Source organism: Miniopterus schreibersii (genome assembly GCF_964146895.1).
Source record: "Miniopterus schreibersii genome assembly, chromosome: 9".
NCBI classification, from domain to species: domain Eukaryota; kingdom Metazoa; phylum Chordata; class Mammalia; order Chiroptera; family Miniopteridae; genus Miniopterus; species Miniopterus schreibersii.
In genome coordinates, this window is record NC_138118.1 from 58,481,523 (window position 1) to 58,498,856 (window position 17,334).

General features: G+C 33.7%; 1 protein-coding gene across 1 annotated transcript in view; it reads left to right on the plus strand.

Moving 5' to 3' along the window:
* AKAP9 (A-kinase anchoring protein 9) overlaps window positions 1–17,334 on the plus strand; it is a 137,342-nt gene that overhangs the window by 64,490 nt on the left and 55,518 nt on the right. The window contains exons 17-22 of the mRNA XM_081147848.1: window positions 808–1,164; window positions 2,471–2,695; window positions 4,015–4,155; window positions 4,635–4,747; window positions 7,201–7,409; window positions 13,643–13,869. Coding sequence (XP_081003974.1) covers window positions 808–1,164; window positions 2,471–2,695; window positions 4,015–4,155; window positions 4,635–4,747; window positions 7,201–7,409; window positions 13,643–13,869 — 1,272 coding nt within the window. The remainder of the gene's footprint in view (window positions 1–807; window positions 1,165–2,470; window positions 2,696–4,014; window positions 4,156–4,634; window positions 4,748–7,200; window positions 7,410–13,642; window positions 13,870–17,334) is intronic.

The window sequence follows — 17,334 nt, forward strand, 5'->3', positions numbered from 1 at the left end:
TTGTTCCCATAAAAGACGGAGGGAAGACCAACTTTGGATGTTAGCAAACTAAACATTCCCAGCTAATACCTTCTGGGGCCAGATCTGTCCTTATTCTCAGTCCAGCACTCTGACTGACTCTGGAAAGGCCCAGTCTATGGGGAGTGGAACATGCTCCTCACTGCTTAGGGAACTGGTACAAACACACCCCTGAGCAGGGCGCAGGGACACTGGAAACTGCTGAGTCCTGAGATGGCTCTGGGAACAGGGCAGAGGTTACAGATGGAGCCTTCTTACGGACAACTGAAAGAAATTATAAATACGATATACTGAGACAGAGAAAGGGGGTTAAGTCATTAACGAGGGAAAATCAGAGGGGAGTATGTTAATGACATCATAATAAAAATAAAGAAGCTTAATAAAAATGACAGCTCTTGGAGTCCAAGGGAAACAGAATTGGCAAGTTCCTACAACAGAAACTGGAGCTGTGCCCATCTCCCACACAGGCTGTGCATATGCTGATTTTCTTCTAAGTCTCCTGGTTTGTAGAATGTGCTGCCATAGCACCTATTTTATTTTAAGCACTTCTCCCAACAATCTAGCAAAGTAGGCATTGTCTTCATCTTACAGTGAAGAAACTGAAGGTCAGATGTTCAAAGTTCCATGGGGAATGAGATAAGTACAAGAGCTGGATGAAGCCCTGTGGCTCTAACACCAGGTCCCTTTGCTGTTCTCTGCTGGCTTCCCAAGAAAAACTGGATGAATGTGTACCCAGAGATGTGAGCATTTTTATAAATCTAACCCATTTTTGTTTACTTTATTCTTTAGGTCATTGTGTCAATGAGTGTAGCATTTGCTCAACAAACTGAACTATGTAGAATATCTGAAGAAAAAGAAGATGCTACATTGTTGAAAGAAGCACATGCGCTCTGTCAACAAGAACATCAACATTATTTAAATGAAACGAAATTACCACAGGGTCAGGTTGGTTTTCAGACTTTAGAGACAATGGACATGAAATGTAAAGAAGAATTTAAACCACTTAGTAAGGAGTTAGAAGATGGAAAGGAAATTCTGTTATCAAACAGTGATAATGTTGATGGTATAATGGAATCAAAGGACCATGAACTGACTATTTCAGAAGAACTATTCTCCAAAGATAAAACGTTTATAGCTAGAGACTCAGTAAGTATGCCTCCTTGAATATAAAAGCATATAAAATTGTGACTTCCTTCAATATACAAATATTAGCAGTGATGTCGCTTAGTAGAAAAGGAAAGTATGAAATCCAGTCTTACAATTCACATTATGAATGTGTTTTATACCTTGTAAGGTATATGAATAAGTGACTTAATATTATTAAAACAAACCTGGTTCATAATATTCTTATTTGTCTTAACACATTGTGCATCGTAAAATCTTGTTATACCTACATTAATTTTGTTTTGGTCAGTTCAAGATTAAATATACTACAATTTAACCATATGTATGAATGAAAGGTTTACTTAATGTAATATAATACTATCACAAGAAAATAGTAACCTACTTAACAGTTTAAAGCATTCTAGTCTGTATATACTAATTCTTTTTCTTTACTTATTCATTAATGGAGAATCAATTCTGTGTCTATATCTCAACTGTGCCATTAACAAAATAATTTCTACCTCTTTTTAAATTATCTAAATTCAGATCTTTGATTGCTTTTTAGGATAGATTATGTCTGGTTAGTGGCATATTTAAATAAAATTGTCAACTCTATATAGTGCAAAAACCTATGAGGTGGTCATGAAAACCTCTTTAATTTACCAGCAGCTATTCAAGGCAGAATAAATCAGAATGATCCATTTAAGTAGTAGCTCTTCAGGAATTGAAATACGTGTAGAAATCCATTAAGGAGCTTGCTTTTTTTTTTTAAATTTATCTTTATTGTTGAAAGTATTACACATGTCCCCCTCTTTCCCCCCATTGATCCCCTCCACCCTGCATCTCCCCACCCCCAGGAGTTTACTTCTTATGAGTATGAGAAAGTGGAATATAAAATTTATTTCCAAATAAAGTTTATTGGCAATTGTTTCTTATCAAGCAGTTCTCTGTAGTACTGTGATTACCACTGCATAATATAAATTAAATAGGTAAAAATTCTCATGTTTTATAAATTTAATTTTAAAATATAAGTATTATTTCCTCATTATAAAAATTTCAAGAGGAAAAATGGAGTTTTAGCTTCTTTATTCTCTGTTAGAATTAGATTAAATCTAAAATAACCAATAAAGAGCTATTTTTGCTTTTGGAGAATAAGTGATAAACTACCTTCGCATTGATTAAGAATTATGACTAAGACAAATACCTTTTTTTAAAATTATTTATAATAGTTATATTAAAAATCAGATGCTTTGTAGAGTTAATTGCTTTCATATTTATTTATTTAAAATATTGATTCTGACAGTTTTCTACAAAAATGTATTATGGTTGAATTTTTTTTAACTTATAGGTCCATGATGGGATTTTGGTATCGAGCATGGATGCTTCGAGACAGCTAATGCTAAATGAAGAACAGTTGGAAGATATGAGGCAGGAACTTGTACGACAATACCAAGAACATCAGCAGGCAACAGAACTGCTAAGGCAGGCACACATGCGCCAAATGGAGAGACAGCGAGAAGACCAGGAGCAGCTACAAGAAGAGATTAAGAGACTGAATAGACAATTAGACCAGGTATGGGCCTTAGAGTTCCTTTTCCCCCAATTAAAATAATAGTATTCTTTATGTAACCTTTTTTTTAAAAAGTCAAAATCATTGCCAAAAATGTGAATAAATACAAATACTCACCATCAGAAATAGACTCCATCAGCACAGCAGCCTTAGGTCTTGTTAGGGAAACCTGACTCGTCAGAGAGCATTGTGTCCCTGCCTTTTTTTTTTTAATCCTCACCCAAGGATATTTTTTCTATTGCTTTTCAGAGAGTGGAAGGGAGAGAAAGAGAGAGATGTTGATGTGAGAGAGACACATCGATCAGTTAGTTGCCTCCCGCACATGCCCTGTTCGGGATCGAGCCTGCAGCAGAGGTACGTGCCCTTGACTGGAACTGAACCTGAGACCCTTCAGTCTGTGGGCAGACGCTCCAACCACTGAGCACACTGACCAGGGCTGCCCCTGCCATTTTATTTATCTTCCTTTGCAGGCACTGGAAAAGGGGCTGCAAGGTTTTTGTTTTTTTATTTGACCATACATGGCAAAACACTTAGGCAGTTTTTGAAAATTTTTGTGCTGAGGTGCAGTTAATACTCAGTTTTACCACATTTATTTATAGTTTTATGTGAGTCCACCAGTTAGCATCTCCAACCTGTCCTTAATCTATCTTTTAAATCATGAATGGAAATCTGAAGTAGTATGTTTCTGGATCTTTGTCCAGGGAAACATCTCTTCTCGATTTAAGAAACGCAAATTTACATAATGTTCCTATCCCTTTCTTGGCTAAATTTACGTACTCCCTGGTATTTGGGATCTGGATTCTTACAATTGCTTTATATAATATGCTCACAAAATCATTGCAGAAAAGCAAGAAATATTTATATAAAAGTTCTTATTAAAACATTTACTCAGTTTTGGAAACTTAAGAGGAGAAATAAGAAATAGAGAACTCTTGAAATATGTTCTTTCAGATACAAAATAATAGGAAATTGGGAGCTGACAAATCATTTGGAAAAATTAATTTTGCTTTTCTTCATTGCATTTTGTAAATTTAAACCTCTGAATTTTCAATGCAAAATTGGCATTTAAAATAATATTACTTGAGTTGCACAAATTCCTAAATATTTAGGTTTAATTAGCTTTTGTTTGTTGTTTTTTTTGGTTTTTTTTCCAAATTTTGCATTGAACTTTATATATGCTTTTAACCCCTTATCATGGGATATGAATCATTGGTAGAACTAGGGTGTGTTGGTCCCAAGGGGTTAAAACAAATCTGCTTAATATTTCTGCCTTTATCTTCTATCGCAAACAATATTCTCTCATGACCTTTTTTCTTATTTAGAGATCCTCAATAGATAATGAAAACCTGGTTTCAGAGAGAGAGAGGGTGCTTTTAGAGGAGCTGGAAGCACTAAAGCAGCTGTCTCTAGCTGGAAGAGAGAAGCTGTGTTGTGAGCTGCGCAACAGCAGTACGCAAACACAGGTAGTATGGACCTTGACCCACCTAGGAGCAATGGATCAACAATGCAGTAGGAATTGTTTGTCTTTGTTGTTGGTGTGAAATGTGTTTTTTAAGGCATTGAACTTAAAATATTTGTAATTGCTTACATGTAAGGTAGGTGGAGTCAGGATGCCTTACATTCCGGTAATTTGAATCTGACATTGCTAAGTAGCAACTGTTTGTGTCACTATGGAGCAAACTAACAAACTTTATTATCGCACCATAGCATGTATTAGCCTGAACCCATTAAAATTTTTTCATCTTTAATCTAGAGTCTTTTATCTTTTTTTTGATAATGCTAATCTCTTGATAAAATATAGTTAAATATTATTTTATACAGTATTCTGCATGTAAAGGTTTCTGTTTCACTTTGTAACAATATAAAGGGACGACATGCTATTTCCAAGATGACAGGTTTTCTTTCTGTCTTGTCTTCTCTACCTTTACACATATTTACACAGGATGAAAATGAAAACCAAGGGGAAGTCGAGGAACAGACCATTAAAGAAAAGGAATTGGACAGAAAACTTGAAGATGTGCCTCCTGATGTTCTGTCCAGTGAAAGGTATACAGAGTATGTATTTTTTTCAACACAGAATGAATTAAAATAGTTGTTTCAGTGTTATAAACTTTATTTGTCCTTATTTTTATCTTGTATATTTCTTTTATTGGTACATTATATTTTGTATGTAAAGAGTAACAATTTTTGGTCATTTAAATGGACAAACAGGTATTTAAAAATCTGGTATATAATTTTTAACAGATACTGATCAAATATTTAATTCAGTAAATATTAAGGAATTATTTGGTGCTTGAACCTTTCTGGATTAATTTTATTTTGCTCATAAGGCATTTTTATACTGAAAAACAAAATTGTCCTTTTGGATTTATTCCTTCACTGGATGGACATGCATTCAATATAAGCTACCCGCTGGTTTGTTTGTGGTGAGAAAAAAAATTAAGTGTGATAGTCCACATGTAGCTTTCATGCATTTACTCTGTAACGAGAACTTTTAATCCATATCTCATTGTTACAGAGGAACAAATTAATGATCCCTTTCTTTAATTCTGTAGATGTTAGTATAAAAATGTAATATATAAATGAGAATAGTTATCCCACATTAATATTAAGGACTTTAAGCACAATATTTAAAAATTTGTTTTGTTCAAATGAAAAGTTTCTTTCATTTTAAATTAAAACTAATATCTACTAACTTAATTTCCTCCTTTTCCAATTTCTGTGATTGTCAACCCTCTGTGTCCTCCTAACCTCCTTCCTCAGCTTGCATGGAGGAATTTGGCCCCTAAGGTTTTGGCTTCCCCATTGGATCATCAGTATGGAACACAGTCAGTATGGAACTCAAACAAGAAAGACAGTGTATGAAAATTAGAGCTACCTTGGCAATATAAAATAAACAAAATGTTTATTTTATAATTATAAAATAATTATTTATTTTGTAATTGAGATAAATTATTTTTTATCTCATATATTTTAAATTATGCATTGTTTAATTAGGAAATTTTGTAGTGAGTGCTGATATATTAGTATTCATATTTATTTCTTTTTACCATCATATTAGTTTTAATTATTTCTCTTATATAGAAATGTTTTTAAAATATTCTAGTCCTGGGATGTTTGGGGTTTGAACAAAATTTCAGGAGAAGTTAAAGAAAGAAAACCCTTGACTTACTCTACTGACTAAATTATTTAGAGCTTTATTTTTAATATCCTTGCTTATGTAAGCAGAGAACTTGATCTAGGTTCAAAAATAGAACTGCCTGTTCACTTGACAAATACTGAAGGAAAAAAAATCTGCATTTATTACCTTGTCTTAAAAATAGGTATGTCATGTGCCTGTGAAAACAGATATCCTTTAGCCTGATTGTTGGTGATCTTTCACAGTGTGAAACAGAGAGAAAGCTGTCTTAAGGGAGAGGACCTCTACCATGAAAGCCTTTTATTTTGTCTACCTGTATTAAACATAAAGTTTGCCACTGTAATACCTTTGTTGAATTAAGGTGTTATGATGAGAATTGTTTATTCAGAAGATTAATCAGATCATCTTCTGAATCACCATTTATGGAATTATATTTTTTGACATGGAAAGATGTTTGTGTTAAGCAAAACAGAAAGTTTACAAAAAATAGTTTGTCCGGTATAATTCCATTAATATATATGTATATATGAGAGAGAGACAGAAAAAAAGTCTAGAAGGATAGGCATTAAAATGTCAATAGTGATTATCGCTGAGTGCTGAGATATTTTAGTGGATGGTTAGCAGTATTTTCTAATTTTTTTTTTAATAAGAATTTTAAAAAAGAGTAATACACCTTAATTTCATTTGATTGAAAATAGATTCCTTCTACTGGTTGAAATGAGGATGGTATATGTAATTTGAGAAATTTCTGTCTCTGGAGTAAATATAATGGCCTATGATATTCCCTCTGGTATTAACAGATAGTGAAATTGCACGGTAGACCTTTTTAAAAATAGGCCTCTGCCAGTTTTGTACTTTAACCATCTAGATCATCACCAGTAAGTTGTACAAGTACACATTTTTTTTCTGATGGAATTTTTATTTTATTTATTTATTTAAATTTTTCTGGTGAGGCATGTCGAACACAACAAACAAATCAATTCAGGAATTCTGGTAGAATTTTAGATTATATTTTAAAATATATTCTTTGACACAAATAAATGTTAAACATACATGAATAACCATGAATGGTACTACCAGTTCAATAACTTACATATGCTCGAGTTGGGTACTACCACACTTTTTAAAACTGAACTTTTGCATCTCAATTTTTTTTTAAATCTGGAAACTTTTAAATTTATAAAATAAAAAACAAAACAAAAAGCACTTCATTGTAGGTACTGTTGCATAATCTTTTAATAGAGAGGATCATATGATACTTTATTTTTCAAGTCAAATATTTTGTAGTGCTTTTTTGCGGGGGACATGAGCAAAGTGTTTGCTTTTAAAAAGATTTAACATTTTAATAAATGTTTCTTTATCTCTACAGGTATGCACTTCAGAAAGCTAATAACAGACTTCTGAAGATCCTCTTAGAAGTGGTAAAGACAACAGCAGCCGTTGAAGAGACAATTGGTCGTCATGTCCTTGGTATTCTAGATAGATCTAGTAGTAAAGGCCAGTCATCTGCCAGCCTGATTTGGAGGTCAGAAGCAGAGGCACCTATAAAGTCATGTGTCCATGAGAAACACACAGGAGGTACTACTTTTATATTCTCTTGAAACTTTCATCATCATCAATAAATATTGGAGTTCAAGGCACTTTGCTATGTATTGAAAATATAGAAAATATTAAAGTATTTTCCAACAAAAAGACCTCCAAACACAAATGCATTAGAGCCACTCTTCTCAAAACACCATAATTGTGTAGCATTTGCAAGTGGGTGTCTTGGAGTTGTCATTATATACACCAGTAACTGAGATATTGGCAGTATCTTGCAACCACCCAATAAATGAAGGAAAGATTAGAAATAAAGAGCTTTTAAGAATCAAACAGTTTCACATATCTGTTGAGATGATTAGAAGAACGTCTTTATAAGAAATCCAAGGTTTGAATTTCTCCTTGGACTATCCTCCATCATTTCTTCCTTTTGGAAAAGTGGTGCGAAATATGGCAGAACATGTGTAGATCCAGAAATTAGGTCCTGACATGACATAGCTGCCTTCCTAACTCTTTTCAGCTATGTGGGCTGGGCTCTTTGAGTTTCTTACTTTCTTTTTGCTGACCTCCAGTGTCTCCTGTTTTTTTAATTCCTTGTTTCTTACTGTAGAGGGAATCAGGACATCAAAAGGGGAGAACGTTTTTGACAGATGGAGAAAAATAGAGTCTGGCTCTTGTATCAGATCAAACCCACATGTCACTATCATTCCACACCTAAGCACTTCTTCCCTATTGCAGGCTGACATTCTAAAAATGCCAGTTTATGCAGTTTTTGAGAGCATTCTGTTAAAGTTTCATGTTGAGAAATGAGAAAAATTATCCATGTCACTTACAGAAGGTTTGCCTAATTACAAGTTGGCCAGTTGCATGTTTCTAAGTGCAGGAAAAAACTTGATTTGGAACTTTAAGTAAAATTAATTTAAAACATCTCAGTTGAGGTCAAAGATAATTTTTAAAACTGCTTTTAGTAAAATAAGACCTTAAATAATACTGTATTTTAAAACTTCTTTCAAATTCATTCTTCTCAAACTTTGTTAGAAGTATTTTTCAAACTAATTTTAACTCTTAGTTACTCTCTCAATCAAGGGCTATTTTATTTCTGCAAATGAATCTTGATGTATATAAAAGAATTAGGTAATATTTTCTTGGTTTCATTGTAAGAGTGTTTATCAAATTATGCGGTTTTAGAAAGTTCTTGTGCCAGTTTAGAAAGTTATTTCATAAACTAGTTTTACTTAACCATGAGGGCGGAGGAGGGGGGCGGATTAAGACCTAAGCTAAACCATACTCAAAAGATACTCTGAGGAAAGTTCTATAAAGTACAAAAATATTTTATGCCGTTTTTGTTAGCAGTTCTTTTTAGAACTTTATCAAAGTGGTTGCTGAAGTGCTCAGCAAACAATATATATTAAAAGACAGCGAATTCACTTCCAGAGCAGTGTTCTCATAGTTATAAGAAGAAATAAATTGGTAATTTAACGCAAGCACAAAGGATTATGTTTATGTTCATTTTCTATGAGAAAGCAGACTTGCAAGGACACCTGATCTATTTTCTTGCATGGTTACATCTAAATCCCCCATTATAGATTAAATATGTTTGTGTCCTATTTTAAGATATCCAATAATATAGTAGTTTTTCAGTTATAAGCAGTCTTATCAGTTCAATTCTACAAACATTTATTGAGCAATTTCTCTATGGTCTCTGCTTTATAGTAATTCACAGTCTAGTGAAGTAGGCACTGAAATCCCAATTCAAGGCAAGATAAACTCATATTACTTGATACTCTACTTACAACCACTTTATGTGCACTTGATTAAGCCTTTTAAAAATTTAATTAACTGTTAACTGATTCTGAAAAAATAATATTAAGATATAAGAGGAAAAATTAAATCCGCAGTTAGGAAATATAGTGTATGCAATATTATAGCAGAGATAGCATGCTGGGTCCTTTGTCTTTAAGGATTTTTATCTGTTTTCTAAAGGTGGGAATTTTAAGGGAGGTCTTAGGAGAGGATCTCAATAGAATATTCATCAGCCTTCCAGGTGTTTCCTTTAATATGCTGATGCATCAAAATGAGCATATAGAGGGGTCATGCTCATCCTCTGGTCAGTTTCACCTTCAAAGAATGTCACCAAAGAAGGACTGAAGCAGGGCTGCCCTAGCACAGTCTAGAATGTGTAAGATAAGACCTTGTGATTTATTATATGGCTTTAAATTGTTCATCCAGTTTGTTCAGCTATCTGTCTCAGTTTCCCCATTCCACTTGCCAAGGAATTTTACTAGCTTCTTACTGACCTGCCTCAAAGGAAGTATTGAATTAATAAAATTTGTAATTTAGCACCTTGAATTTTCTCATAAACTTTGAAGAAAATATTGGCTTTATAATATTGACACAGTTTCACATGTAAGAATTATTTCTGACATTCCTTCATATTTTTAATGGGTGCATTATTTATTAAAAAACTAAAATGAACTTTTGAAATATTTCTTTTGTCTTATTTAATATAACAGAAAAAGTTCATTCTTAATCTGATTATGAGGCAACTTCTGCTTTTCTGTTTTTATATATGACTGTGTTGTAGGTAGCACTTGTGATCTATTTTCAGCCTTCATGTCTGAACTTGTTTAGATTTTTAACATGTATGGACTTGTTAACTCTAAAAAAACAAATAATTGATTCATTAATGTTTGCTTCCTCATAGTTTATGAAATTGAAGGGACATTTTGAGCCCATGTGAAATCACTTGAACTTGAGTGAATATTAGACTAGTGTTGAAAGAAAATTTCCTTGAGGCTTACACCCTGACGGGGGTTCACCGGTAGAATGCATACTCTCCCTTAGGGAGCCAAGGACTAAATCTCATTTGCTGCCACTTCCTTTTGAAGCAGTGTGATGTTATAGAAAGGATGCTGGATTAGTAATTAGAAGGCCCTTGATTTTTGTTCCAGCTCACTGACCTAGAGCAAATCTCTTAGTCTCGGGGCTTCAGTTGAGTTTTTCCATCTGTCAGGTTTGAGAGTCCCACTAGAGTCAGTGGTTTCTAGTTGGAGCTGTAGAGATCTTCTGAAGGCCATTGGGGCAGAGGAATGCTCTATCGCCCGTCCTGCTTTAACCTGAGGATCTTATTATCTGTATGGAATGAACATTGTATAATCCATAGAGTAAATAACTAAGGGACTTCTGAATAACCATTATCTGCTATTTTTAAGACACAGATGAGTGGTTCACCAATCTGAAATCATGAATCTATACACCAAACTGACCATTCTGAGATTTCTATTGGCATGTTATGAAATTGGATGTATATTATTCTCTGATTTCCCCCCAAAACTAATTATTAGAAATAAAGTATAAGTATGATGTCTTTCTCACTCGTTTATTTCATGGGAATGAACAAAAAGTTTTATTTCTTCTTTGGAACATATTCATATTATTATTTTTTATTTATACCTTCAAATGTTATTAATAAAATACATAAAGATAGTTGACATCTTTATTTTTTCTAGGTACTTTAGTATCTACTTTGTTTATTTGACATTTTTGAAAATTGACATTCTGTGGCCTTTTATAAGCAATTTTGTTTTATATATACTCTGTATTTTGTGCTTGAGATTTGCTCCTTGTAACACACAGTATCTTCAGTCTTTTTCTCACCACCGATTTTTTTTCCTCTGTACACCACCCCCTTAAAAAAGAAAAGGTGCTCATGGGTTTTCCTAAACTTTGCTTTTCCCTCTCAAGGTAAACCTCGACAGACTTGACAGGAGAGTAGACTGGCTCTTCCCTCCCGCAGCATTGTTTTCTGTTTCTGCGGTACCAAAGCTGCGGTCTCAAAGGAGGTCAAATCCAGTAGCATCTTCTCAGTCCTTGTCCTATTTGACTTTCTAGACAAGTAACATTGAAATCTCTACCTTTTTGAAGCACTCTTGTCTCCTGGAATCTCTTTCCTATCTCTCTGATTTTTCCACACAGGTTCTTTGGTCAGCTTATGACATACAGAGGCCGCAGCTTTAGTTGTCCGCCTTTCAGTAAATATTGCTTCGAAAACAGACATACCCATTTCCAAGATTTTGACTCTCACCTTTCTACAAATGACTCCCAAATCTCTATAGACCCAAATTTCCAAAAGTTGACTTCTCCTCTACATAGCCCATTAACACTTCAGACTAATTATTTTTTGTGCTTTCACTGTATACTTTCTCCTGACTCTTCTGTCATCCAAGAATCATGTGAGCTGGAAACCCAGAGTCATCTTTTACTTCTTTCTTCCTCCCTTTCTTACACATTGTCTTCTTCAACCTGTGCCCAGTCTTCATCTTTTTTTAAATTTATTTTTATTGTTGACAGAATTACAGCTGTCCCCTATTTTCCTTCCTTTGTCCTGCTCTCCCTGGTCCCCACCCCGCTACCTACATCTTATTTCATGTCTTCAACACTTCTCGTCTGGGTGATTGAAATAGCCTCTAATCAACCTCTTCTTCCCAACCCTTCTTTGCATTGCTACAGTTTGCTTCCTGATTCCCAGGTTGGATATTATCTTCCTGCTCAAAAAAAAATATTTACCTCCCCATTATGAATAGCAAGAACCCAGTTTCTTATGAAATTTAAGATCATTCACAACTTACATCCAGCTTACTCTTCAGCTACCCTCTTTCAGCTGTTTCCCTTACCTCATCCTCACTTCTCCACATACTCTCACCCCATAAAGCCTTGACTATCCATATATCAGACTATTCTCTTTCCTCAGATTTGTACCATTCTCTGTATCCATTAGTAAGAAAAGTCACTAGAATGCATTTAATTCCTCAGGTAAAGTAGCTATACAACATAAATATTTTTTGTATTTTTAAACATCTATTGTAAACCATTAGTATTTCTTGCTTCCATAGCTTCTTCAAAAATATCATTTATTTTCAAGAGTACTTTGATTTAGTAACTTTGTAGTATATGTTGTACTTTATCTAAATTAATTTTGAATGACAGGATCATTTGAGCTTATGAATATATATAAAATATCCCTATTAAGGCATTCCATTTTGAATATTTGGAATAGCATAAGTAAATACCAGTCTAGTTGTTGCCTCTTTTTTAACTTTGAGAATAAAAATACAAAGTCAAAATTATATTAACTGTTACTCCAAGAATTAGATAAAGCTGTGTAATAGCAAACACTTAAAATCGTTTTCTAGAATGCAGTTCTGAACTTTTTAGCCAGTGACTTATACAGACAAGGTGCTTAATGAATACTGAATTGTGCTGAATTCAGATCTGAAACTGCATCTGATATTGTTAGTACACGAGTTTAAGATAACTCAGTGTGGCACAAGCTACATTAACATGACTTTTGTTTATTCCACATACTTTGAAAATTAAAGTTTCCCATGCTTTTAATTTTTTAACTTTGTACAGTTAATGATAAGAAATATGTATTACCTGTGATAAAAGAATAGGTAATTTATCTTCAGGAAATTTCATTGTTGAGTTGTAGCATTGTTGCCACAGAAAGTGTATTCCCTGGCAGTGATGAATAACTTGTGCTTTTATTTCAGTTTAAACACTTCCAAAGCTTATCTTCTGCCCAAGTAAACTCAATTTTCTTTATATGAGAAATAAGAATAGTGTATATACATAAGTCCATAGCTAAATTGGAACTGCTCATTAGTCTGATTTCTCCCCAGTTTATCGCTTATCAAAGTAGCAAGCTGCAAAATTATCTTAGTCCCTTTTACTGCCCAGCCGGAGTAGGTGATGCTGCCCAGTGTGGTACTCAGAAATCAGAGGGTCTACTCCAGACAAAATCAAGCACTTCTGTCCTTCCATCCGTCTGGAACATCCCATTGCATGATGTTTTTCCTTTCATTTGGGTGTTTATGTGTTTATTTTCTTATTATACTGTATGTAAACTCCCTGAAACTGGATCCGGCTCTTGTCACTTATGTATCTTAATACTTTAGTAAACCCTGCATGGTAGGCACTTAGTAAATACCTAGTGAAGGTTGTTTTAAAGTTTTTATCAAAGAAAGAAGTGATAATCCAAATACTGATTTCTGCAAAGCCCTATTGGCATAGCATTATCCTTTTCATTTTTACCTACTTGCTTATCAAATAATAATATATTCTGTATTTGTCTGTTTTATTTTGTCGCATTGTTGTTAAAAGACTTTTGTAGCTTCAATGATATGAACTGTTATTTTGTAACCTTTTTTTTTAACTACAGTTATTAATTATTATTGATTTATGCCTTTAAAATACTGTTATTCTGGTTACAGATGAGTCTATACCATCTTATTCTGGAAGTGATATGCCAAGAAATGACAGTAGCATGTGGTCAAAAGTAACTGAGGAAGGAACAGAGTTGTCGCAGAGGCTCATGAGGAGTGGTTTTGCTGGAACTGAAATTGATCCTGAAAATGAAGAACTTCTGCTGAATATTAGCTCTCGACTGCAAGCAGCAGTTGAAAAACTCCTAGAAGCCATAAGTGAAACCAGTAGTCAGGTAATCAATCTCCTTATATTGCTGATTTGGACTGAATTTGAAGTAGTTTTTCTTTTAAGCCAGGGAACAACTAAATGTTTTCTCTCTACAGTTCCACAGAAATTTAGTTAGGCTCCCCCTTAATAATTGGTTGTCTCGCCCTGGCCAGCGTCATTCAGTTGGCTGAGCATTTTCAGATTGGGGTGTGTGCAGAAGGCAACTGATCAGTGTTTCTCTCTCACATCTGTGTTTCTCTCTCCCCCTCTCCTTTTCTCTCCCTCTAAAGTAAATAAAAACTTTAAAAATAATAATAATAATTGGTTGTCTTTGTGACAGCAATCACTGGTATCAGTAGTTGTCTTTTCAGGTGGTAAAATGTTATGTGCTGACGGATTCTTCTGGTTCTAAAACTGAATGTTGTTTTAATTTTCAGATTTTCTAGACTCTTTGGTATTACTTTTTTTTTTTTTATACCAAAAGAGATTTTAACTTCATCCTTATATGAAATATTCTAGTAAAATATGTGTAATTTATTTGAAGGAATAGTGTAAGTTATCCCGAAAACAAACTATAACATTACTATTACAACATGATAACAAATCAAACCTACAATTTCTTCACATGGTTTTAACATCCTTTCACAAATATGAATAGATTATTTCACTTAAGACTCTCTTGTTAGGAAATTAGAGTGTGGGACAGTTTCTACATTAAAGTAATATTTTTATAGAAAATTTTAAAGCAAGATATTTATAACTTAAATTGCCATTTTCTCTGTCTATAAAATTTTTATACCATGTATGATAATTGTCTCTTAAGTTACTCTGTGCAGAATTTTAAAAATTATTTGCTATTAAAATGAAGAAAATTTATATGTTTATTTTAAATGTTGAACTGAGCCCTGGCCAGTGTGGCTAAGTGGTTGGAGCATTAGCTCTGTACCAAAATGTCCTGGGTTCGATTCCTGGTCAGGGCCCCTCCCCAGGTTGCAGGTTTTATCCCCGGTTTGGGGCACATGAGTGAGACAACCGATTGATGTTTCTGTCACATCTATGTTTCTCTCTCTCTCCCTTCCTCTCAAAAAAAAATCTATAAAAACTTATTTTAAAAAAAATAATAAAGTAATAAACTAGTAAGCATTTTCTTTACTATCAGGGCATCTGCCTTATAGGCTGATTTCATAATATCTATTATAATAGTATTTTACGTTATGTTTTTGACTTGACAAGTGATATGCCCAGTGGTATGTCCAAATCTGTATAATAGTACATTTATTATGATGGATTTTACTTCTCTTTTGCCCAGCCAGGCTACTATAAAATTGGGCTTATATTCAGCCTATTGTGGTTTCCTACTGTTTGGGATAGCTTTTATTACAATATGAGGAAAAATGCTTAGAGACAACCCTTAAGGTAAATCTCTTTAACATGCTCTTTATTCAGTAGTCTTCTGTGGTTCTGCAGAAAGTTTTCTTTGAGAGTGTGGTTTTAGAGTCTAGATTCTTGGGTCAGGTGGAAATAGAAATCAGTCTGTTCTGTAGGAATAGTCCTTCAGCAATTAAAAGTTTTCAGAACCCAGAGGTACTATTTAGAGCCACAGGAGATTATTTACCAAGATATTACTAAGGCCTTGGAAGAAATTAATGAATAAAGAATTTATTCCCACAGAGTGATTTTCATTGTAGGCAACTCTCATGAGTTTATTAATTATCATTTTTAAGAATAATGGGTCCTAAGCTACATGTGTCTATATTTTCTCAAAAAAAGAGACTTTTCCTGAGGATGAAGCAGTAGTATAAGTTAGGATTTTGTTTTTTCATTTTTGTATTGAAACAGTTTGCCATTAGCGTTGCCCCAGTGTGCTTATTATACACATTGTTTGGAGTATTGTATCCAGGGTTCACTCTCATTAGAGTAATAAGTAAATAAAAGTCCAAAGGAGAGCAACAGAAGTCTTTTACAATTTGATAGAAATAGTTATGGAAAAAAGGTTAAATAGCTTGACATTGTACAAATAAAACTGTTTAGTTTGGGAAACATAATTCTATACCTCAAATTAAGCCTTCAAATATATGTTAAAATCTTGATTATCTGAAACCTGGGGAAAATGAGCTAATCTGGATAATTAAAAGGGTGTCCTAAATATGGAAGTCATTTCATTTTAACTTTTTATTTCAAAAAGTTTTATGTACTTTCTAAAATTATATATATATATACATATATATGTGTGTGTGTATATATATATATATATATATATATATATATATATACACCTTGAATTGTTCTAATTCAGAGTAATCTTTCTGAATGTTGGTTAATGTAGGATATTGTCAATTAATATCCTGTTGTTAGGAGAGCTCTTTGCCCCTGCCCTCAACCATCCTAACTGCTGTTTTGAGTCTTCCCTCCTCTAATTTTACTGTATTTTTTGGTGGTTATTTTCTTAACCTTGACTTCATTCTTAGTTACAAAGGGATACCACTTACATGTATGTGTGTTTGTTTTTACATGTATTGAAACAAGTTTTACATGCTTCCAAAATTGGGGAGGGGGACTATAATTTGAATTATTTTAATTCAGGATCACCTTTCTGAACGTGAATTAAAATAATATGCCATCAGTTAACATACTGTTGTTACAAGGGCTGTTCGCCCCATTCTAAATCATCTTAATCTCTTTTCTTGAGTCTTGTTTTCCTCCCTAGTGTTTTCTCTCTTTTCTTTGTAGTTAGTTCTTACCTTGACCTAAATGTTTCTATTTATAAAGGGGTACTTCTTACTTTCAGGGTTTTGTTTTTGCTTCAAATAAGAGAAATTGGACACCAGAGTATCCAAATAAACTGTAATTTCCAGAGGGAGCCAAGAAAGAGTATTTTGAGAGTTATTTGACATGCTAAGCATGGGTCCCACCAGTTCATAAAGCTGAGCGGCTAGAATACTGATGGGTTTATATCTGCTGAAGTCCCAGCAATGTAAAATTTAGCTGCAGCAGTGGTAGGATTAGGCCTCCATCTTGTACAGATGTTCAGACATATTCACAGGCTAACTGGAGGGCTCACATAAGAAACTTTAAACAGAAATTTTTCAATCCCTAATCCAGAATTGTAAGAAACAGCTACCCCTTCCTCACCACAAACCATCTCCCTGTAGATGCTGGGCTTTCTGTAGAAAATCTCAAATTTTCTGCCCTAATTATTAGCCTTGAGTATTCGCTCCTCCAAAAATTTTGTGTAGTGAAAGTGGCTATAAAGTAGATTTTTGTTAATAACAACTCCTTGCTTTAGTGTGGGTTTTTCCATTAGAGATAAAAGTTTTGTGGGTTTAGGATATTTAGTTACTAGATAGAGAAAACGCACCACAACGAAAGCTTTTTCATTTATTTAGAGCAACTTTCACTTTTGAGGATCTTTTAATATTAATAAGTAAGTTGTTCATCTTTTAAAACTTTGAGTGGCTGGCTTATTCACTATTGCCCAGGTTTCTGCAGC